This window comes from Onthophagus taurus, chromosome 11, assembly GCF_036711975.1.
Source record: "Onthophagus taurus isolate NC chromosome 11, IU_Otau_3.0, whole genome shotgun sequence".
Classification (NCBI taxonomy): domain Eukaryota; kingdom Metazoa; phylum Arthropoda; class Insecta; order Coleoptera; family Scarabaeidae; genus Onthophagus; species Onthophagus taurus.
Genome location: NC_091976.1, coordinates 3,334,558 through 3,358,691, shown reverse-complemented (window position 1 = coordinate 3,358,691; position 24,134 = coordinate 3,334,558). Strand labels below are relative to the sequence as shown.

The following is a 24,134-nucleotide window of genomic DNA, read 5'->3' as shown; positions in this document are numbered from 1 at the left end:
AACTTACCAGGTTATTAAGTGTTGTTACGTTGAGTCACGTAAGGTCTTAAAAAGGCATTTATGGTTTCAAACCAACACACCGTAGGTTTGTATATATCGTCGCGAGAGCAACCCGACTTCTTACTGTCGCTGATCTTTTTCAGTTCTTGAGAATATGCATTTTAAATTTTGTGATTACCTCCGCCGGTCCAAAACCTTCTACTCCTAAACTGTCAGCAATACGTTTTGCTGCAGCTGACCGCAGATCTCTATCTCTGTAGGTAGTTAAAGTGGTGTTGAATAACAGCTCTTCATTCCTATACAATTCGATAAATCGGATTGTATCGCTTTCACTTAACCTTAAATTACGTCCACTCATCTTGAATCACGCGTAAGCAAGGAGTGAAAATCAAGCCAAGTTGGATTTCACACGCATCAGGCGTAAACAATCTATCGGGCCGTGGCGCCACGCTTTACCCTGTTCACATTAAGCCGCGTTGACATGGGTTGTGAATCACGAACAAGAGGCACCCGCGTGGTAACACGAATGTAATTATTTCACGACTGTGGTCATGCCTCTTTCGTGAAACGGGTTTACACGGTAGGTATTTGCTTCAGTCGCGAATATGCAGTGCTTGGTGGCAGAAGCATGTCAAGTTTTGTGTGGTGTGATAGCAGACAGGATTTCACAAAATTTGGCAAGAAAAAGAAAGAAAAGATGATGGTGGACAAGGAAATGGATTGTACAAAGAAGTCATACTAGTTTAATGAAAGACATCTCCAAGTACCCTGAAGATTTTAAAAATTTGCTTAGAATGTCGGAACACCATTTTAATTATTTATTGGAACTCGTTAGCCCCAAAATTCAAAGAAAATCCACTAATATGAGAGAAGCTCTATCGGCCAAATTGAAACTGCAAATAACACTTCGATATTTAGCTACTGGAGACTCTTTTAAAAGTTTAGAATATTTATTTAGAGTACCCAAATCATCGATAAGTAAATTTATAGAAGTTTTAAATGCAGTGTGTGATGCTTTAAAAGAATTTATCAAGGTAAGTAAAAACGTTATTTAATTCCAAACGGTATTCTTATTATTGGTATGGCAACTAGACTTTCCTCTAAATTCTCGTATAGTTTTCGTAGGCTCATGGGGGGAACATTTAAACTATAAAATATTTTAAACAGAGAGGTAATAAAAAGTCATGGTTTGCAAAACATATATTTCCCAAAGCAAATACATAGAAGTATTTGTATGTTTATTTGTAAGTACATTTGCTAATTGCGCATGGCCGAAGTTAACTCAGAGATCAAATGATCCTGTATATCTTCTGCAGCTGAAAAAACAGAATCTTGAGTCCAGTTTTGAATATTTTCAATCGATGGTGGTCCACTTTGAATATTTTCCGAGTTTGTAGTCGAATTTGTAATGAAATTTGAGTTCTGTGAGTACGCGCTGGAGAGTATTGAATATGTGGGAATTGTCGGTTTCAAAATCATAGAAACTATTTCCGATTGTAGTTGTGATGATCGACCTAGTGGTATAGTTCGTAAAAGAGAAGCAATATATTTTCCAAAATGATCGAAACAATCTTCTTTTGATACACTGGCATTAGCAGCTCTTTTAGAAATATCATCTAGTTTGTCTATCGCAGAATTAATGTCACCAGCAGGTGTCGAACATAGCTTCTTTTTACGAGGTGTTGTTGTAGAAGTGTGTTGAAACTTTCTTTTTAAAGAGTCGTTTTGGCATTGCGTTTCTTTAGATGTGGATGGTTGTTCTTCGTTCAATTGTTGAGATGCTATTGCATTATCTTCAGGTGAATCTGGCTTTTCATTTATCAATACAGTAATATCCTATAACAAGAAAAAAATTATATAGGCCCACCCTTTTGTAATTTAACATTTTTCTGATTATAAATATATTATATACATTAATATGTTTTTAGGTGCCCAGTGAAGAAAATCAATGGCTAGATATAATTAATGGATTTCAAACTAAGTGGAACTTCCCAAATTGCATTGGGGCACTAGATGGCAAACATATAGTTATAAGAGCGCCGCATAAAACTGGGTCCGATTATTTCAATTATAAACAATCGTTCACCATAATTTTGCTTGCCTTAGTTGATCATAATTATTGTTTCACATATATGGATATAGGAGCTAAAGGCAGGGCATCAGATGGGGGTGTGTGGCGAAACTGTAGCCTCAATGAAGCTATGGAGGCAAACATACTGAATATACCTCCAAATGCAGTTATTGTTGCTGATGCATTTCCTTTAACAACATCTCTACTCAAACCATACAGTAAACGAAAATTATCCAGAGCTGAACGTATTTTCAATTATAGGCTGTCCAGAGCAAGACGTATTTCTGAAAATGCATTTGGTATACTAGCATCAAAATTTAGAATATTTGAAAGGCCAATTGCCGCAGATTTACAAAAAGTTGATAAAATTGTAAAAACCTGCTGCTCAATACATAACTGGCTTCGAAAAACTGGTAACTGTTATGTGCCAGCTAACCTAATTGATTCTGAAGACGAAAACTACAATGTAATTCCGGGAACTTGGCGGCAAATAAGCAGTTCTGGTCTTATAGACATTACTGCGACACATGATAGACACCCGAACAGATCAGCATTGGTAAAAAGAGATGAATATTGCAACTACTTCAACCATGAGGGAGCAGTTCCTTGGCAATGGCAAATTGTTGAGGAGTAAAAAAAGTACCACATTACATTCTGAAAATGTGTAAGGAAATGATATACTGGTTAGATTTAGTAATATATACATATATATACAGTGTGTCCCCGGATAGGTGAAACGACTCTTATAAAAGGTAAAATTTTTTCGATATTAATTGTCATCTTTTGGGGTTTAGCCCTGCTTGATTAACGACTAATTTTGAACATATTATCAATTTTTAAAAAACAAGTGAGCCTTGACAATGAAAGAAAAACTCTTTTTGTGGCAGGTAAAGTACCTTTTCTGTTTACAGTACGTGAAATTGTTACTAAGAAGTTTTGTTCAGAATAAAAAACTATGGGCATATGCAAATTTTCGGATTGATCGCCCTACTTTGAAAAATCCATATCAAACAATTTTATTTCTAACAAAGACTGCCATGGAAAAACAAAATTGCTTTCCTGTCACTGTTAATCTCTCAAACTGTAATTTAGTAAACTTAAAGTGTTTTTTAAACAGAATGTTAACATTAGAGGATAAAGTTTACGTGATTCAGTGTTATGGAACCGGGAAAAAACCGATTATTGCTTTATTTTGTGAAAAATTTCCAAATACTGGAATTAAAAGAAGTACTTGTTGGCGTTTAATCAAAAGATTTCTTACAGCAGGAAGTATTCACTCTAAGAAAAAAAAATTATGATGAAACTGATTAACTATGATCAACTGTTTTCCTTTGTGGGCGAACACACACTTAATTTCTTGTGAAGATTTTCAGAACGCTTTGTTTATTTCTCTCGAATATCTGAATCTCAAAACAAAAAGTCGTAATAAAGTACTATTAACGAAAATAATAAATAATGGGTTTTATCAAAGTAGGCTGATGAAAATTTGCATATGGCCATAACTTTTCATTCTGAATAAATTTTTTTAGTAACATTTTACCATACTGTAAACAGAAAAGGTACTTTACCTGACACACAAGAAGTTTTAGCTTCAGTATCAACACTCACTTGTTTTTTAAAATTTTAAAATATGTTCAAAATTAGTCTTTAATCAAGCAGGCCTGAACCCCAAAAGATGACAGCTAATATCGAAAAAAATTTACATTTTATAAGAGTCGTTTCACCTATCCGGGGACACACTGTATATATATTTTACTTCTAAATTAAAATAAACACTTACCAAGTTTGATTGGGTTTCTCTTGCTTTTACGTGCGGCTTGAGAAAAGAATCCATTATTTTGAGCCATCTCACTTTGGGAGTATAAACTTCATCAGAACAACACCCGGACTTCATACTCTGCCTAATCTTTTTTTTTTCTTGCAAATAGGAGCTACGTAAATTTTTAAATTTCATTATTACATAGATTTCTGTAAAACCAACGATTTCCAATGCATTTGCAATTCTTCTTGCTGCAGCTGCACGAGACTCTCGTTTTTTATAGTCCTCCCTGGTCGGATCCCACAAAACTGGCTCATTTTGATATAGTTCCAGAAATTTATTGGTGTCTGCATCGTTCATTCTTAAAATATGAGCAGCTATAATTTAACAATTTACTGTCCTCCTGCTCTGCTCACGACTGACCACAAGATACAAAAATCAAACAGAATTATTTCCGTTCGTGAAAAGTATTTACGCTTCGTATTTCACGAATCTAGTAATTGACACGGAGCGTAGCTTACGAAAGCGTAGCTCACGTTCGTGATTCACTACCAATGTCAACGCGGCTTTAAGCTGCGTTCCCACGGAGCGTGAAAACGAACGTGTATCACGCTTTCGTACTTGCTTTCGTGTATGTGCTGGAAGGACCCTACCAGTCGTGGAGTGTGGACCGTTCACACTGACTTTCGTATTAACGAAAACGTGATTCACTTGATCGCGGAAAGTCGACTATGAACGAGCTGCTTATTGAGACTTGTGCTGTGGTCAGTTCGGTTTTTGGTGCTATGTTAGCACAAAGAATAAATCGGTTGGCAAAATCGAAAGAAAAACGGAAGAAAAGACGATGGTGGGTTAGAAAGTGGATACTTCAAAGGAAATCGGGGACACATAATTTGGTTGACAGAGAGCTAAGAAGTAATTACACTGAGGATTTTAAAAACTTGTTACGAATGTCTGAAGCCGAGTTTGATTACCTTCTGGAACGCGTTTCACCACTGATTTCAAAATCAGATACAAATATGAGACAAGCAGTAAATGCTAAAACAAAACTTACGGTGACTTTGCGATATTTAGCCACAGGAGCTCTTTCAAAAGTTTGGAATTTTTATTTCGTGTTCCAAAAAACACAATTAGTAAATTCATACCCGAGACCTGCGAAGCTATCCACAAGACACTTAGAGAATTTATACAAGTAAGTAAATGAAAGCACATTTTTTCTTATTTTACGTATTTTATTATAGTAGGTAAAGGTAACTAACAAATAAAGTATTTTTTGTATTTTTATTAGGACTACTTACCTCGACTTATAACTTTGTAAAAAAAAATTCTTCAGAAAAACCACTCATGTTTGACTCTATTCCACTTGTTAGGTCTGCTGACTGATTGGATGGAGTTGGTGGTGGGCACATTGCATTAATTATGAAAGAAGTAATTGTTTCTTGAAGTCTCATGGCGGTTGGAGGTCCAATACTACGTAACATTGACGCAACATATTTACCGAAATGATCATAGGTATCTTCTTTCGTAATTAGTGCAGCACGATTTGAAATATTTTCTAATTTTTCAATGGCACCAGACATGAAAGTTATTTGGGGGTCGAGCAAAGCTTTTTTGTTTGATGATGATGGCTGGGACACAGTCGAAGGCATTTGTCGTTTAACTGTTCTTCTGGGTGCCTCAGTTCCAGCTGTGATTTGTGGTGTGGATGACACTTTCTCGTTGAGATGGTCAACAGAACTTTGATGTTGAGATGGTGATTGTGACTCGTCCAGTTTTGACTGTTCCTGTTGAGATTCCTCAGTTGCCGTTGTTGGTAATAGCTACAGTAAAAACATTAATTAATAATTTATTTCAGGTGCCGGCAACTTCAGATGAATGGAAAAACGTTGAATCTAGATTTAGGCAACGATGGAATTTCCCAGGATGTGTAGGAGCTTTGGACGGCAAACACATTGTAATACGTGCCCCTGCCGCTACTGGATCCGATTATTACAATTACAAAAATAGTTTCAGTATTGTATTAATGGCTTTAGTCGACTCCGATTATTGCTTTCTGTATGTTGATGTTGGCGCTAAAGGAAGAGGTTCTGATGGAGGCATATTCCAAAACAGCTCGTTATACAAAGCTTTCGAAACAAACTACTTTGCAATGCCAAATGATTTTTTGATTGTTGGAGATGATGCGTTTCCCTTGAAAACGTATTTGATGAAATCGTATAGTCGGCGTAACATGTCCCAAGAAGAAAGAATTTATAACTATCGACTTTCAAGGGCACGAAGAGTGGTAGAAAATACTTTCGGCATACTTGTGAGTAAATTCAGAGTGTTTGAAAAAGCGATATCTCTAAAATTACAATCGTTGGAGAAAATAGTACTCGCTTGCTGCACTTTGCACAATTGGTTGAGGAAAACAAATCCTACCTACATCTCAAGAGGTTTAATTGATTATGAGGACGAAAATCATGGTATATTCCCTGGATCATGGCGCCAAGAAAACTTTTCTGGCTTACAGACTCTTCCGCCAACTGCGCAGAGACATCCACAACGACAGGCACAACAAATTCGCGATAAGTACCGCGATTATTTCAATAATGAAGGAACCGTACCCTGGCAAAGGCAACTACTGAAGGATATGCCAAATGCAGAACTGTAGAGTACGTCAGTCTCAACATTGATTGTGTTAAATTGCCTTGCACGATATCAGCTTCAAATGCCATTCTGTTTCAATGTACTTAATTATAAGGTAGTTCATACATAGCAATATATTATTAATATATATTATTATGTAATCAAAGTACCAATGGGAAAATAAATGCGGTTTTTTTAACTAGAATATGATTTTTTATTACACTTACCAGATTTGATTGTGTGGGTCGTTGCTGAACGAATGGGCGAATGAAAGAGTTCATCAGCTCAAACCAGATAATTGTTGGCCTGTAAATGTCGTCAGTTCCGGCTCCAGACCGCTCACTGTCGGCTATTTTTTTCAATTCTTGACAATAGGAACTGCTTAAGTTTTTAAATTTTGATATTACGTCTTTTGATCCAAATCCTGAAATATTAAGCTCGTCCGAAATTCTTTTAGCTGCTGCCATTCTCATATCGCGGTTTCTATATTGTTCGCTAGTTGCATCATACAACACTTTTTCAACACTATATAATTCGAGAAATCGCAGAGTCTCATTGTCTTGTAATTTCACTACACGACTTTTGATTCCACTACTTGTTGCCATCTTGAACGGGTATACGCAAGCAAGTTCACGACAAGAATCAAACCAGTTTGATTCGAGGCGTGAGCACCACGCTTGCCTGTGACGTCAGCAGCTAACGACACTGTGTTCACACGGGGCGTGTTGCTCGAAAGCGTGCCGCACGCTAGCGTATCACGCCCCGTGGGAACGCGGCTTTAGTCGTGATCACGCTTAACAATAGCCACGCGCGTGAAACACGACCCATGTGAATGCGGCTTTATGTCGCATGCATCACACGTGTCTCAATTTGCGCCTAGCCTTACCCTCTGTAGCGCAAGATATCGAAATTTAAAAATAAGTTGTGAAAAATGTTAATCGAGAGAAATAAAAATACACGTGTTTCTGGAAAGATCTATGGGAGTGTGACAGAAATGTCACACTCCATCAAAACGGTAACTTAACTTAGGTGAAATAGTCTGAAACAATTGTTGTGTTTATTGTAGCACAGAGCGACGCCACATTTCTCGCACATTGTTTGTGAGACACCAGAGCATTTAGGAAATTTGCAGCGTATTCTCTTTTCTATTTAAACAGGCCAATGTCCTGTCTGATCTTGCCTGATTGCCACTGGAGGAACATGTTGTGCTGGACCTTTGTGTCGTTTTGCTTGAATTTCGTTTTCGATAGATTCACGGCTTTTCAAATTTGATGGCACACCAAGCTTACATAAAGTTGTTGCAACTTCAAGTCGAAAGTCAGCTAAGTTCAAAGGTTTATCCTGCAAACCCTTCATTCCGTCATAAGGCAAAGGCCTTATGAATTCTTTGGCAAATGTTAAAAGTTTAATTTTTATTATTATGTTTGTATTTTTCGTTTACGTGTTTTAGTTTTTCGTCTTCGTTGTCGACCTCGGTCTGTAAGCTTGTATTGTCACCTCACCTTGTCTTCTTTTAGAAATAAATTCATTCGTATACCAGTTTTCATGTTGTTTCAATGAGCTCTACCAAAAATTTCTATTTTCAAAAGTTTTTCATTAATTTCATAAACAGAAGTGTTTTTCTGAAAGAAAAACGTAAGACAGTTTAAGTTTAGTTTTCTTTATTTTTCTTCAGTTTCACTGTTAGGCACTGTGACATTTCTGTTACAAACATGACAGAAAGTCAAGACCATCGAAGCCATTCAATTATATAAAAACCCACATTACACCATAAAGTACATGTACTAACCTTGTATATTTTCGAAAATCACACAGTATTAACGTTTTTTTATTTTTAACACGTTCAGTGCCAGGGGTACCCATATGGGTAGGCAGCTTACTTGTGTTTTGTGCCAACTTATTTTTATGAAACTCTCCAATTTTGCCAAAGCAATATCTTTGTTATTCATTCATCTACGAAACCTTTATAGGTAGCTTACAAATTGTTTGTAGCATGTAGAATATAATAAAGTTAAAAAAAATGTCTGCCCATGTGGCTGGACATGTCGATAATGCAGTGTAGAAGAAGCACTGTCTTCCCATTTGGGTATACAAGCAATAGGTTGTAAGTGAACTTAAGGACTGTGAATTTTTCCTTAATAACGCATTTATTTTTTATTATTTGTTTTTATATATTATAATATTGCATACCGAATAACTATGTTTTTTAGTGTGCACTTTTTCGAAGCACTTCACACAAAAAAACGGTTTACCGGGACAAGATGTTGTAAATCTTGTCGAGACCTTCTTTGCCTTGCTTTTTGCTTCTTGCCTACCTGAAGATACAGTAATCGTTTCGTAACAGTTTTTACAATAACGTCTCACGCAGACAAATAGTGGTCCATTAACGACACTACAACGTTTGTAGTCAGGTCATTGTAATCATTATAAAGTGTTTGCTGAGTGACATTTTTACCTGCATAAATTTTTGTTCGATATGTATAGACAGTTTGATCGCAAAGTTTAAAAATTATCCCATATTTATGGGCTTTACCAGGCAGATACTGTCTAAAATTTAGACGTCTTCTGAATGGAACCATAGATTCAGCTATTACCAAATTTTGTCCAGGAACTTTTACGGACATAAACTTTTCTTCGACCAAGTCCTTTAGGGGTCTTATTTTACTTAACCTGTCCCCTTCCACATCGTCCCCAACGTGCCAAAATCGTAGAATGATTTGGATTCTTGTGACGTATATATGATTTTGAAAATGTTTGGAAAGCAATTGTACTAATCCTATCCAAATTCCAACTCCTAATAAGATTTTCATCTCTTCTACGCTAACATCTTTCCATATGCTCATTCGGCTACTTCTTTTGATCGTATTTAAATATATATATTTTTTAGTATTTTTATTGGTTTCAGATTCAATAGTCAATCTCAAATTCATTAGTGTCTGGTATGTGGTACTTGTTGTTATTCGTCGTTTCTTCATCTTCAGTTTCTTCTTCACTAGTTATATCGCTTTCATCTTCGCTGATCCCACTTACTTCATACTCACTACCACTATCTTCAAATGGTTCTTCCTTACTAGTAGTATAATCTTCCCAATAGCCTTCCAATTCTTTATTGGATAACGGTTTTCTATTCTCCACGTCTAATCGCTCTTATATATTCTCTTATTCCGCCGGTCGGCCATATTTTTACCGAAAAATATCCGAAAAAGTTAATCGGTACTATCGCAAAAACTAATGTTACGAAAATTATGCCGTCTACCCAAATGGGTTGACAAAAGATATACGGGTTTTACTACCTAAATATTGTTTGGACTAATGTCATTACTCCTAACCACGATAACTTTCAACTTAAAAACTATAGATGTCGTTATATAGCAGTATTGTACCGTTTCTACATGTCCACCCAAGTGGATGTACGAAACCAAAGAAATACATCTGTCCCAGCATACTTGGATAGTTTCAAAGAAAGGGCTTGGCACTGAATGTGTTAAAAAACACTAACGCCATCTACATCTTTTGTGTTCAACTAAGTCGATACATCGGTTTGTTGCAGATAAGTTACACTGACTCAAAATGGGTTTGAAAAAATGTTTAAATTTTGGTAGCAGAGAATTAGTTTGTGACAGAAATGTCACACCGCACTACAGAAGGTCAATGTTACCACCCTTGTTCGGCCATCTTCTCCGGGATGTAATTCGCACACGCGCCCTATTATCTTCGTCCACTTATTGCATTGCTGGAGTGTATGAAGGTCACGATGCTATCGCATCCAAAAGTCCTGGACCAATCTTTTAGAGCAAGGTCCAACGATCCAGGCGATTGAGAGGCTGATCGGTGACATTTGGATCCGGAATCTGTGCCCCCAGAGACCCCAAAAGTAAAAAGGTGCGACGGGGTTAAGGGCAACAGGTCTTTGGATCACCTGACAGTGGAGAAAGTGGTCTTGAGTTTAAAACGGCTTCGATTTCTGCCAGCACAGTAGTTAATTCTTCACAGGTATGTATTTGTTGTCCAATAACCCGTGTAAGGTGATGTTTTACTGATTTAATATCAGCCTCAGACAATCCGTTGAAATGAGGTCCTCCGGGAGGATTAAAACACCATTCGATGTCGTATGTGGACCCTGCTGTCTCTGCTAGTTTTTGGAGCCTGTTGTCGGAAAATATTTTGGAACAGTGTCCCCCTCCTTTAGTATCCCTTGCTCAAAAGCCGAATTTCCGGTGTCTCATTCAAAATGCAAGAGCCGCTTATTTCTAATTGTGAACATCCACAGTTTTTAACTACGTAACTACAAATAAACGAATGACGTTTATTTGTGCACCTGTATCTAATTTAAAGATAATCCACTTATCACGGTCTATTATCTAAACATTCTGGTGCCAATCATTAACTGTTAGCAAGTTACAATTTAATGAATATAAATCTAATTCATTGCTATATCCTTCCGATAAATTTTCATTACCTGTTTTATTTTTAAGGCTTTGAACTATTTTGATTGTTCGACAACATCTAGCAAAATGATTATTCTTACCACATTGTTTACAAACTTTTCCACACGCTGCCGCCTTGCATATGTTCACCGCTTTCCTCAAATCCAACGCCGTTTCACGCAGTAGTGGGTCTTTAAGGCCAGGTGCAAATAGAAACGCGGGTTGCAGAGGTGACGCAGGGTGACGCGCCGCAGGAGAAAACTTCGCGCAGTTTCCAAACGCAAATTGAAACGTAGATCTGCATTTTCTTTAAGTAGTAAGTCTAATTTCGCAAGCCACGGAGCTGTTATCAAACAAGTTGTTCACTAAAAATGGTGTAATAATGGATTCTAGAATGGTTGAAAAAGTGCTGATGCTTATTAATCTGAGCTCAGAAAGTGATTGTGATGACGATGATGATACGAACATTTTGTTGTTGTCTTCATTAAAAGATAACAAAACTTTAAGCAAAAAATAGCTTAATTAGTGTTGTGAGAAAACGTGGTAATGAGGTTTGCCAAAATATTGTGTGGTTATTCCTCAGTAGTGTCCATCATTGAGTTTTGATCTGAGGAAGAACAAAGGGACGGAGTGCCGGAGTAAGACCGGTAGCATGTCTGCTGACTGCTACCATGCGTGTCATTGTATGAGTATCAAATCATATAGGGGATCACTGGGAGTATCGATTTCCTTCAAGAGTTGTTTTCTTTCTACCTATCTTCTTGTTGACGAAATTCCATGTTGTTTTTTATTAAAGCAGCAATATTATTCTTTTTTGAAAGGCAAGAAAACCATGAAGCGACCAGTTGAGGTTAGTTGATAATTATTTTTAAAATGGTTCTTGCATCAATTTTCTTCATATTTCTCCCAAAATGGCTGAATGGATTTGTCAATTGATATCTCAGTGGTTGGTAAAGTTGTTGACAATGATGTAGTAGATAAAAACGAAGACCTTCCCATCACAATCCAAACAAAAACAGAATCAACAGCTAGAGGATCGTTGAGTTCAACTTGAAGACGTCCTTCGGTAATGATCTGAGGAACGAGTCCACGGTGACGGTCTGATAGAGACTGGAATGATGTAATTTATAAATATCCTAATTATTCCTAATTAAACACCAATTAAAGCACACAAAAAAAATTGATTTCTGTTTATGCGTTACAAATAGAAACTCAACGAAGACGTGATATATAAATTTGAAAGAAGTAAAATATTTGAAATGAATCAAAAAGATGTATTTACTGTATAAAATTTTTAGTTATTTTTTGTTTAATATTTGTCTGATTTTAAATAGTTTTCTTTTAAAAACATTATCTTAACGATTCGTATTTGCAGTTTAAAAAATTAATACGTATGAATAATCTTTGTCGAATGAAAATTCGAAGTATCGGGTGATAATTTTCATCAAATTTAGTGAATATCTGTTTAAATATTTTTCTCGAAATTTTTTTGTTGTGTTTGATATTACTCCCGTTCCCCATAATTATTCTAAATTCTGATTCTAAATCAAATAATAAGTTTTTAAACGGTCGGAAGGGATGGTAAGACCACCAAGCGATAACCTTTCCAACCATGAAGGTGCTCAATAAGTATGATCGCATTTACGCTAGTGAGAATAGTCTCCTAATTCAGGATATAATGATTTATGTTTTCTAGCAATCCAAGCTCCTATGTAAGCAAGTCTGTCCTCTTCAGAACGGATTCTTGTACTATTCCCACTATTAACATAATTTTCATCTGGATTGTAGCTTGCATCAGATAAAGATGAAGTGTGCTTATCAATTACAATGTCTACACTACGGAATATTTTTCCGACAATAAAATCGTTGTTTTTCTTCTTTTATATTAGCTTTCTGCGCTAATAAAGCAGGTTTACATAATGCAATAATCCGCAGTTTTTGCAAAGCGCTTAACAGAGTAGGATAATCATTTCATCATCCTCTTCTTGTCCACAGTTGTGAAAACAGATTTTCCAGAACGTCTTGGTTCAACCGATTAGTTAATACATAGTCTATAATGTCTATATTATAATTTTTAAATCTTCATACAATCGTTTTAACGAATTAATTGAAGTAAATATTCATTTTTGAAATGTTTGAAGCGTTCGTTTTCTGGTCATTGGATGCAACATATATGGATGTTCGTAATTAATAATACATAATTCTCTCCAAAATTCAATATTTGAGGGTCCACAGTCTGAAATGCAAGCTACTACTTGAAAACCAATCTCGTATACTTTATGGATTAATTGGGATAACAGAGTTGAAGTCATTCTGAAATCGTTCTCCGAAATCGTTTGCGGCGACTTATATCGCTCAGTGTGCTCAGTAGTATATGTTATGTTTTCTTGGGTTATACTCAACTTCATATTGGGTACAGCTACTTTTTTTAAAGGCACTCTGGGTTTCAAATATAATAATTCTGCTCGGAGGTCACGTTTTAAATTATCTGGTTGGAAATATAATCAACAAACTCGTGCAGTAGTAGCTTTAGTGCCATCGTTGCACTCTTAAAGTCAAAATCTACGTAAGTTTTTTTCGTCCTTCGGAATAGAAAAGGACGATATATTTAATCCATTAACCCTTGATACATTTTAAGATGAACAATAATCTATAATTGTTCGATGAAACACATTGTTATGGTTCGATGTCAACTTTATTGAGGACCGTTAAAGACTTCCGTGCATATTCACACGTACATTTTATCCGCATGTGAATATACAACTAACTTTACATTGTCTTCTATTTCTTATTTTGTTATTAACAAACTTAATCAAACTATTTCATTACAAAGTCATTGAAACGACTCGGTTTTCTAACATTACATTTAGGTCTTAGGATTGAGATAGGATGTTTGTCATAATACGATTTGTCTTTATTTACATTATCATCATCATTATAATCATTTTCATGATTGTATGAATCTAATATTTCATCGAATTGAATGTCGTCAAAATTATTATAATCAAATTTACGCAAGAACCTTCTGTTTCTAATATAACAATTCTTGTTTTTACGCAACTTAACTATGTACGATTTAGGATCATTTTCTGGAATATCCGTTATTGTTCCAGGTTGCCATGTATCTCCTTCTGCTAACTCTACCATTACACTATCTCTTATTTCCAATTCTGGTAAATCCTTTAAGGCAGCTTACACACTACTGCAACGCAACTCACACGACCGACTCAACCAACTAGTTGCAAGAGATCGATGTTTTCACATTGTTGTACAATCGATGCGACTATAATCTAGTCAAAATGGAGTCGTCAGAAGATGAGTATGTTATTATTTCTTGGTATTTTCGTAGGAGAAATGAAAGACGTTTCTGGGTGCACCTGCATTTTGTAGAAAATTTTGAACGAAGAATGTTTGTAGCTGCAAGGGAACTCCATGACCCGGTTAAATTTAAATCTATGTATAGGATGAGTCCAACAACCTTCTTAGAACTACTTGAGCTAATTACTCCTGTCATACAAAAAAGGGATACCAGTTTTAGGAGGTGCATTACAGCAGATGAAAAACTTCTAATAACGCAGAGGTAAGTTTATTAAAATATATTTTTTTCACATTTAAATCTAGAAGATATCACAATGTTTGATACAAAACAATTTACAAATTAGTTAAATTTTGATAATAGTCTGCTAATGTGTCCCCTCGGTCAGATGGAGTAGAAGTGTACACATGAGTACCGTATGGTTGAGATGGGGTAGGAGGAGCATTGTGCTGGACATACGATGTGGGTGTGGGTGTATCATCTAATAATGAGTCCAAGACTTCCAAAACTTGTCTTCGAAATTGACGCATTTTTTGTTCGCTTAATTTTTGGACGTCAGGAAGCAAACTCAACAGAAACATTCTTCGAGGATTCTCTTCTTTGGGCTGCTTGCGTTTCTCTTCCAAGTATTTAACAAAAGCATCATCAACTCTGTTCGTTTGCTGCTTGAGTCTTTTGAAAGATGTTCCTGGAACTTCTAGATCTCCTTGTTCACTAGGATTATTTGAAGAGCCATCTTCATTGGTAAGTTGTTCAGACAACTCATATTCTGGTTCGGTACTTGATAGGCTTTCCGGGGGGGATGGAACATTTCCAGAAATACTACTCTTATTTCCTAAGAAAGGCACCAAAAATTGCAAATAGTCCATTAAATAGTATTTTTTCTGTCTCCCAGATCCACTCTTCGGAATTTTCAATTTTCTTGTAAACACAGTTCGAATGTTTCGCCACTTCTCCTTACAATTGGCAGCTGGAAAAAAATTATGTTAATTTTAAATTAAATTTATTGTTTTTAATAAATTTTAATCGGTTGATTATTATAATATTTTGTTTTAGGTATCTGGCAACAGGCAGTACATTTTCAGACTTATCACTATATTTTATGAGAGGGGTCAGCGCAATCAATGAAATAATTGGAACCACTACCAAGGCAATTTGGGACGTACTCCAATCAATTTATATGAAACTACCGAATGAGGATGAATGGTTAGCTATTTCTGATCGATTTTATCAATTATGGAATGTTGGAAATTGCTTAGAAGCCTTGGATGGAAAGCATATTAGAATTCAAAAACTTCCGAATACAGCTTCATCAAATTTTAATTATAAAGGTTATCATTCTGTCGTATTAATGGCTTGTTCGGATGGAGATGGTTGCTTTACAATGATTCAAGTTGGATTCCAAGGAAGAAATAGCGACGGCGGTATCTTTAAAATCGAAAATGGGGCAATGGATAAAACGGGATGATATGCAATTTCCCACTTCCAAGACAACTTCCACTTCATAAATGGAATTAAATTCCCATTCTACTTTATTGGTGATGAAGCTTTCCCACTGCAAGTTCGTTTAATGCGATCTTTCCCAAGAAGAACTCTAGACAATAACAAACGTATTTACAACTACCGGATCAGCAGGGCCAGGAAGACTGTAGAGTGCACGTTTGGAATGATGTGCAAAAAATTTCGTGTTCTATCAAATCCAATAATTTGTGCAGATAAAAATAAAATCAACAATATAGTACGCGGTGTTTGTGTACTTCATAATTTTATTAGGAAAAAAGAAGGCGTACTATATGAATTTCGAGAATCAGAAAATGAAGAACCGGAGTTAAACATTGTCAATGACATAGATATGGATAAAGTTGGCAATGAGAATGTATCCGAGGCAAGGAATCCAACACCATCAAATTTGAGACATTATCTTTCAAATTGTTTAAATGATTCGCTATAATTTCACCTGTGTGCCGACCCTCTAATTGTTCACACTTGAGTATTATAGAAACTTTTTCATAATTATTTGTGATGCCATGAGCAGTAAGACTAAGTAACGAGACATTTGCGCTGGGCTCGGACAACACATCTGTAGTAAATGATAACTGTTCAAATTGTTTCAATAAGTCCAGAATTTTTAACTTCATTTTATTGTAGATATCATTGCACAGTAAATTAGTAAAGTACTGTCGACCTCTAAGATTATAACGTGGTAAGACTGCCTGCACTAATCTTTGAAATCCCACACCTTCTACAAAATTAAATAGCAAGTTTTGTAACACTATCATTTCATCCACTAATTTATCAATTTCTTTTTGTTTGGTATTACTTTCATCCCAGGCACCTTTATTTTTAAAAGAATCTTTTAGTGTCAACTGTTTTTTACACTCTTGTAAAGGTGTCAGCTGCTTGGCTGTTTGTGGTTTATTTTGTTGGTTACCTTTTTCCAGTAGCAAAAGTTCTTCGTACTTATCACTGTGTTGTGATTTAAGATGAAGTTTTAGCGATGTAGTCCCACCTCCTTTCCGTGAAAAGCTTTTGCCACATTGTTTATAGTCTTCAATATTTCTGGTGGTTTTTATGACCCTCAGAAACAGTAGTGGCAGTAATTATCACCCGGAAAAAGTACCTGGACATGATTTATGATAGGTCCTCCTAGGGAACTAGGTCCAGGGACGCACTTCTTTTTTATTTTATTTTTAATTCAACAAAATAAAACAGAAATGTAGTAAACAATATAAATTTACTTATACTTAAATGATTTTACAAAAAAAAGCAAGTATTAATTCATAATACACTGTTGGAAATAATTCACGAGCACACCCTGTATAATCTAAACGCGTGTGTCTAACGCAATAAAATTTGGTATGGAAGTAGTACTAAAGTAGTATAACTTACTCTCACATGGAGAACGGCACAACTCTGCTGGGAGGAGAAACATCAATAGCGAGAGTATCCCCCGTGAGCTTCGCGTACCATCGCTACACGACGTATCATGGAGTCTATAAGTCGCTATATTGTAGCGAGAGGGATGGCCAACCATGCCACCTCAACTCGTCTCCATAGCTCCTCAACGTTAGCCGAGGAAGCCGGATAACGTAGAAGTATCCGACCAGTCATGTCCCAAACATGTTCGATCGGATTCAGATGCGGAAACCGAGCTAGCTATGGAAGCATTCGTATACGGTGCTCTTCCACAAAGGTCTGTACAACACGCCCGATGTGCTATCGTACGTTGTCATGCATGTACAGCAGACCTGGGAGCCGCCGAACGTAGGGAAGCACAACGGACCGTAGCACCTCATCTACGTATCGTTGACCCGTCATGGTCTGCTATGCACGCAGCAGACGTGTACGTCCACCGTATGTAATCGCACCCCATACCATAATGCTCGGTTGTCGGTGGATAGGGCGTTCTTGCACACACTGCTCGAGTAGACGATCATCACGGCTCCGACGAACTAAAATTTGCGCATCACCGGTGCTCAATTCGAATCTTGATTCGCCGGAAAACAAAATGTCCCTCTACTCGGCAACCTACCAATGCCTAGCGTCGACCCACTCGTGACGTATGCTGCGGTGCTCGGGTGTTACTGGAATCCGCTGTATTGCACGACGCGCGCGCCAGTCCACTATCTACCAAACGCCGCCGTACAGTTCGCGTAGTGAGTGCGCCTTCCCCTGCCAGTGGCCAAACAGTTCCAAGTTGCCTTGAGGAGGACACACACGACGCTAAAGCGCTGAGCACAAGAGCGCAATCCTCGTGTGCTGGGGACATATAAGAGCGCGATCGCCTATCCATTGCGCACAGAGTACGATAACATTGTGGTCCCTCACACCACACTAAAAACGACCGGTATTTTCCATCCACTTGGGTCTCCATAGCGACGGAATGTTCCACTTGGAAGGGCGGCTCAGTCAACAATGCCGCGACGGAACAACTCGAAACTCCCCGAATAAACTCGTCTATAGTAAACCTTTGTGCTCCGCAAATATTATGGATTTATCTTCACGCGTTCAGATTATATAGGGTGTGCTCGTGAATTATTTCCAACAATGTATAAAAATTAAAACATATTTTTTATAATTATCTTAGAATTAGTGTGAAAAGATAATAAATTTTATAATAATAATCATAAATTATTTAAGCAAATGTACTTTTTAGATAGATTTAAATAAATTGTTGTATTTTCACACAAAGTAATGATATTTAAGTTTTTAAATATTATGTTATTGAAATTTTCGTTAATGTGGACCTGAACAACTCACGCCAGAGTTTGGGGTTCGTAAACTACCTGTATACAACCCCATGTTTGTTCGTTATATGACTGCAATTAAGTCATAAAAACCACCAGAAATATCGGAAACTATACATTTTGCGGAATCGACCGTCATTTCATCAAAAAATGACCAAATTACACTCGATTTAGGACGCATTTTGTACAAATTCAATCGATTTCGTAACACAACACATTTGTCGAACTATTTGCCGTTGTAAAATTGGTCACAAATTCACAAGTCAGTTATTTACGAGAATGTTATGATGACAAAAGAAGAAAGAATAATCAATGCGCGCGGCTTGTGTGTCGGCACTGGCAGCGGCAGCGGCCGGCCGATCAAAACAACTTGTCATAACGTGTCTCAATTAGGCTCCGCCCCTATCCGATATTATCCGAAACTTTTATTTCGGATTCGGTTACGGTTATTTATTCAGAAACTGGTTCGAAGTGAACCACTTCGAACCAGTTTCTGAAGAAGGTTGCAACATGGCATCCGAAACGTCAAACCTTTTATTAAAAGACGCACGGCAAAACCCGAAAGTTTCTAGTGTTAGTTCTAGTTTTAGTTCTAATCTTAGTTTAAATACGCTATCTATTGAAATAGACTCCACTGCGCATGCTCATATCAGCAAATCAAATGAGATCTCGGAAGAAAATAGACACCGTCCTATTGTTCAAAAATCGAACCGAATCTCGAAAGTTATTTCGGACCGGATGTCTCGAATTGAAAATCGGAGAATGTGAAGTCGCTCATATTCAACTCGAATTGAAAATCGAATGTAAAATCGAATCGAATCGAATAGTGTAAAGGTACCTTAAGCGTTGACTGATAAAATTAACAAGACACGCAATGCATAGGCAAAATAACGTCGCTGCCAGTAACTGCGTTCCCCTCTCCCCACTGCAGAAGTAGTACCACCGCACTGGTAGAACGAGGAACTGTAAATACCACGAGAAATAAGAACTAATAAATGTTCTTTTTAATTTTATTAATTTATTTCTATTTTTTTTTGTTTTTATTTTTGGTGGATAATGTTTTATTGTTATTTAATGTAAAACTAATATTAACAAAGTGTCAAATATTTACGTATACTAAATATTCGAAAGCTGTAATCTAACTTAACTAGTTAGTTAACATTATTTTGGTAATTTGGAATCTTATTTATGAAATAAAACATATTACATAAATAAACACTTACTAAGAAATAACTATGCTCTTATTAACCCTCTTATACACTAGATAATATTCGCGTTTTCCTATGTGGTTTAGAATATGATGTCGACATTGTCTTGCTAGCACAATCGGATTGCCATTTCAAATTTCTAAATATTTTCATCTTAACAAGTAGTTTTATCACTTGTTTTCTATGGTCCACACAATTCGGTATTTCATGCACCCAGGGCAATTCTTCCATTATATCAGATTCTATTTTCTTTACAATATTTTCGGTAAGTTTATATTGTTCATAGAGAATATTAAATTTATTTAAAAGCCAAGTGGTGGTATTAATAAACTTCCCAGAAGGTCTTTTCAAGAATTTAATGTTGCTAGAACAACTATATTCTTTATTCAAGATAAATAATTCATTTTCTTGAAAAGCTTCATTAGAGTCTTTGACCAAATCGGATCGGCACTGTTCACAATTTGTTTTATCTAAAATTTTGTGAATTAAATAACCTGCTACGTACGCTGTTGAACAAGTTTCTAATGTAATTTCTTTTGGTACACTACTACATGGAATATCTTCAACATCGTCACCATCGTCGTCCTTTTGAAAAGTTGTCACGTTGGATCTACTTTCTTCTCTTACTTGCTGGTTTTCTTTTTCACTGTCCATAAATTGTTCATTGTCTGATCCGGATAATATGAGTACACTAGCTTCGTCAGCTATACAATTACTGCTATCGACCTCCATTCGCAATCTGATATTGCTGTTGTGTTGAACAGCAATTCGAAATTGGCGCACGGTAGGTGTGGGATTAAATATTTAATATTTAATGATTTCATTTCTGACCATAATAGTAAAACAGATCGTATAGTCCATTGAAAGCCCTCTAAGCAATAGATATTGTTTCTCTTTTTTTCAATGTTATTAATAATCTCATAAACATCAACGTGTTTGAACAAAGTCAATCCTTGCAACAAAGTATTCTCCGATGCGTCGTTATAAATTGAAAGTGCTCGTTTATTGGGATTAGAGTCGTTTAAAACTCTACTGTTTAGGACATCAAATATGTCATTAATGTTTTCTATAAAATCGGCAGTGTTTAATGCTGTACTGCTTTGTAATTGAGATGTTCCTCTAGCGGTAGCAATTGCTGCTGCGACTGTGTGTGAAAATATTTGCGTCGCATATTTTACTCGCATTTTTTGGAAGGTCGTCGGCTTAATGTGAGGCTCGCGAATTTTTAACATCGCTCTTGCGGTTACAGATTTTTGATCAATTTTATATGTTTCGACAATATCAGTCCAGGAAATTGCTTTTCCATGAACCAAAAATTTTAGTTTTGGATTCATAAAGTTATTTCTCAATGATTTAATCAAATGTGGTGCGTCAAAACAAGTAAATATTTTTTTCTTATCTATATATATTATTGGATTGTCTGCAGTAGCCCTAACAGTTGTAATGCTCTTCTGTTATTGGAACCTTGATCGCTTACCAACATAAGAGGGTTGAAGTTCATCTTCAATAACTCTCTTATCACATCTTTGACAATAAGATGCAGCGACGAACTTTTAACAGGTCCAGCAGACGTATAGAAGCCTAGCGGTATTTTCCAATTATGGAGTAAGCCGCGAAGATAAAATACTAAAGCGGTGTTGGCTAATTTTGCTTCTTTACCATAATTTGCCAGATCTTGAAAACCCTCAATTGTATCCTGATACTTATTGTATTCCAACTGTTTTTTCAATGTAATTTCATCAAACATGACCACGCATTTTTTTTCGTAATGTGTCATGGTTTTAGCTTTGCAGTCTAATCTCTTCGTCAGTGTAGTCTTTATGCCTGTTTTCAAATTTAAAACTTGCAACCAAGATTGAATGGTTCTGATCGCTGGCAGCACAAATTTTAATTTAGATAACATAAAAGCATATGTACTGGGCGATTTATAAAAAAGTGACATTGCAATCTGTTTCTCGGACTTACTCCATTTGGTTTTTCTTGTATGCCAAAGTTGCATGTTTATAAAAGTCTAGGGATTCACTTTTATTTATAATTTGATTATTAATAATGGTTTGTGGACAAAAATTATTGCGTTTTTTAGAATAAACAGTTTTTTAGTAAAATGTTATTTGTTTTATTATAACGAACACTTAACTTTTGACAATTAAAAATATAAAAGGAACCTTTATTACAGTGGTAGTTTTATATCGAAGGCTTTAGGAGTAATGTTGTATTTTAAGGATTGTTGTAGGAAAAATATATGGTTGTTAGATTTGTTTCTTTTTCCATTAAGTTGTAAAGTTGTCGGAGCACTATAGGTAACCCTGATTGTAATATAAAAGTAAATAATAAAAATAATTTCTCCATATTTCTCAAATAAATAAAAATAATAAAGGAAAAAGTAGAACTTTTTTTAAGAAATACTAATAAGTTTAATTTAATTCAAATAGTAAACATGTTTCGAAACTATTGTTTCATCTTCGGTACCTAATTTGTGTGTCCACTTAAATATTTTAAAATATATTTTACATTATTAATGTCATTTTTGGTTTGGGTATTTAAATAACGACTGACAAAGTTCACTGCGAAAGCCAAATCTGGTCTAGTTTTTTTCATTATATATAGTAAAGTTTCCACTGCTTCACGATTTGGATAATTTTATTTTCTCCCACACTTTTTTTACTTTGTTTATTAATTATGTCACTTTTATTCAAAGGAATTTTTGTTGCACGTGTTTCATTCATATTAAATTTATTTAAAAGGTCTTTAATTGCTTTAGTACATGAGTACTTTCAAAATCTTCTTAATGAAAATAATTAATAGTTATAGGCACTAAGAAAATAGTGGTTGTAAATTTAAAAAATCTAAACACTATTATTCAGGCAGTTATTTGTGCACCCATTGTTTTTTGTTTTGTAATAAGTCTAGTTTCACACGGTGTTCTTCCTCCATCATTGCTATCCTGGCACACGCTGCTTCATCGTCATGCGCCTCCTATGTGCATCCTCCATGTGTACCATCTTCAGTTTGTGTTCTTCTAAGAAGCACTCTTGCTGAAGTTTAGCAAGAGTTTCTTTCTCTTCACACCATTTGCTTAATTTATTTTCAAGGGGTTTGCGAGGGCGACTTCCTACAATAAAAGAATAAGTGTGGATGGTGGTTTCTTCATCATTTTCGTTGTATATTGCACCCAATCTTCTGCGGATTCTATATTATCTGTAAAAATATCAGTTAATATAAAATAACAGACCAGTTGATTTTTCCAGGTCCTGGTTTATATCGTCAATATCTTCATCATCTATTGTTTTACTGCTCGAATGTGGAACAGGATCTTGAAATGATAATGTTTCCTAAGGAGACTTTGTTGACACTAAAAACAGTTTACACATGTTCCAAAAACAAACATTTAAAATTTGAAAGTACCTGCATCATCATCAAATTTTGACTCACGCCCCGTAATTTGAACTCCAGTCATACTCTTAATTTCTTCTTCAATGGGCGTAATATAAATAACTGTGTGTGGACCTCCCCCTGTACGATATCTTACGGCTTTTTCTTTAGAAAATTTTTCTTTCGTACGTCTTTTGATGTTTTCAGATTTATTCTTTAGAATTTTAGAATTTCTATATACGGCACCACTTCTGTCGTTAAATTCATTTGTTAATTTATCCCACACAGTGCCTTTATTTTTATTTGTAGTTGTGTCTGTACGTTTAGTTTCTAAAACCTTTTGGTATTTACTTACCAGACCAACTAATATTGTCTCCTTAGTGGCTGTAAAATTTGGTGTTCTACTAGATTTGCACGCCGTTTCAGTTGTAACCGACGGATCGTTTGACGGGTTCATTGTGATAGTAAAAAAATTAATTATTTTTTTTTTATTTTAATTTATTCACTTTATAATGTGCTACAATTTCGTGTATTTATTGTCAACTGCCATTAACTATTCAAATTTGACGAAACGATGTTGCGTTTGGTAGACGGCAAACAAGTTTTCCGTACAATTAGGTTTGCCAAACAACACTTGATTCTTCTACCTCTTTTCTTTCCCCAAGTTTTTAAATCGCTGTTTACATATTCTTTTCCATCATCTCATCATATTTTACTTGTTTTTGTATTCCATTTTGTTTCGGATTTATTTACATATTCTTTAATCGCTTCTGTGGCTTCAAATTTACTTTTCAATAAGTACATTGTCGTAAAATGAATAAAATCATCTAAAAACGTAATAAAATACTTCATTCTGTCAAATGTTATTGGATCTATTGGTCCACATATATCCGTATGGATTATTTCTAGTGGCCGAGTTGCTCTTCGCCGTACTTCATTAAATGGATTCCTCGTATGTTTAGCTTTATCACTTCACAGAATGTGTTTCTTAGAATATCAAAATCGTGTGGCTTTAAATTCAAACCTTCACTCATCCCTTGTAATCTCTTCATGTTGTCCACACCAACGTGTCCTAACCTTCTGTGCCAATCCATTTTGTCGTTGTA

The 24,134-nt window shown here is 35.8% G+C and overlaps 3 protein-coding genes across 3 annotated transcripts; 1 reads left to right on the top strand and 2 right to left on the bottom strand.

The window, feature by feature from the left end:
• Nucleotides 1–1,185: 1,185 nt before the first annotated feature.
• Nucleotides 1,186–4,190, bottom strand: LOC139431650 (uncharacterized). Its single transcript, XM_071199684.1, has 2 exons — nucleotides 3,852–4,190; nucleotides 1,186–1,836 (listed from the first exon to the last, which is right to left on the bottom strand). The coding sequence occupies exons 1-2, from the start codon at nucleotides 4,188–4,190 to the stop codon at nucleotides 1,258–1,260; spliced, it is 918 nt and encodes a 305-aa protein (XP_071055785.1). The 3' UTR covers nucleotides 1,186–1,257.
• Nucleotides 4,191–12,166: 7,976 nt separating this feature from the next.
• Nucleotides 12,167–16,130, top strand: LOC139431651 (uncharacterized). Its single transcript, XM_071199685.1, has 2 exons — nucleotides 12,167–14,465; nucleotides 15,258–16,130. The coding sequence occupies exons 1-2, from the start codon at nucleotides 14,185–14,187 to the stop codon at nucleotides 15,667–15,669; spliced, it is 693 nt and encodes a 230-aa protein (XP_071055786.1). The 5' UTR covers nucleotides 12,167–14,184; the 3' UTR covers nucleotides 15,670–16,130.
• A 6,638-nt stretch (nucleotides 16,131–22,768) lies between these two features.
• On the bottom strand, nucleotides 22,769–23,485 carry LOC139431818 (myb/SANT-like DNA-binding domain-containing protein 3). The gene is made up of 2 exons (XM_071200007.1): nucleotides 23,062–23,485; nucleotides 22,769–22,854 (listed from the first exon to the last, which is right to left on the bottom strand). The coding sequence occupies exons 1-2, from the start codon at nucleotides 23,483–23,485 to the stop codon at nucleotides 22,769–22,771; spliced, it is 510 nt and encodes a 169-aa protein (XP_071056108.1).
• Nucleotides 23,486–24,134: the final 649 nt, after the last annotated feature.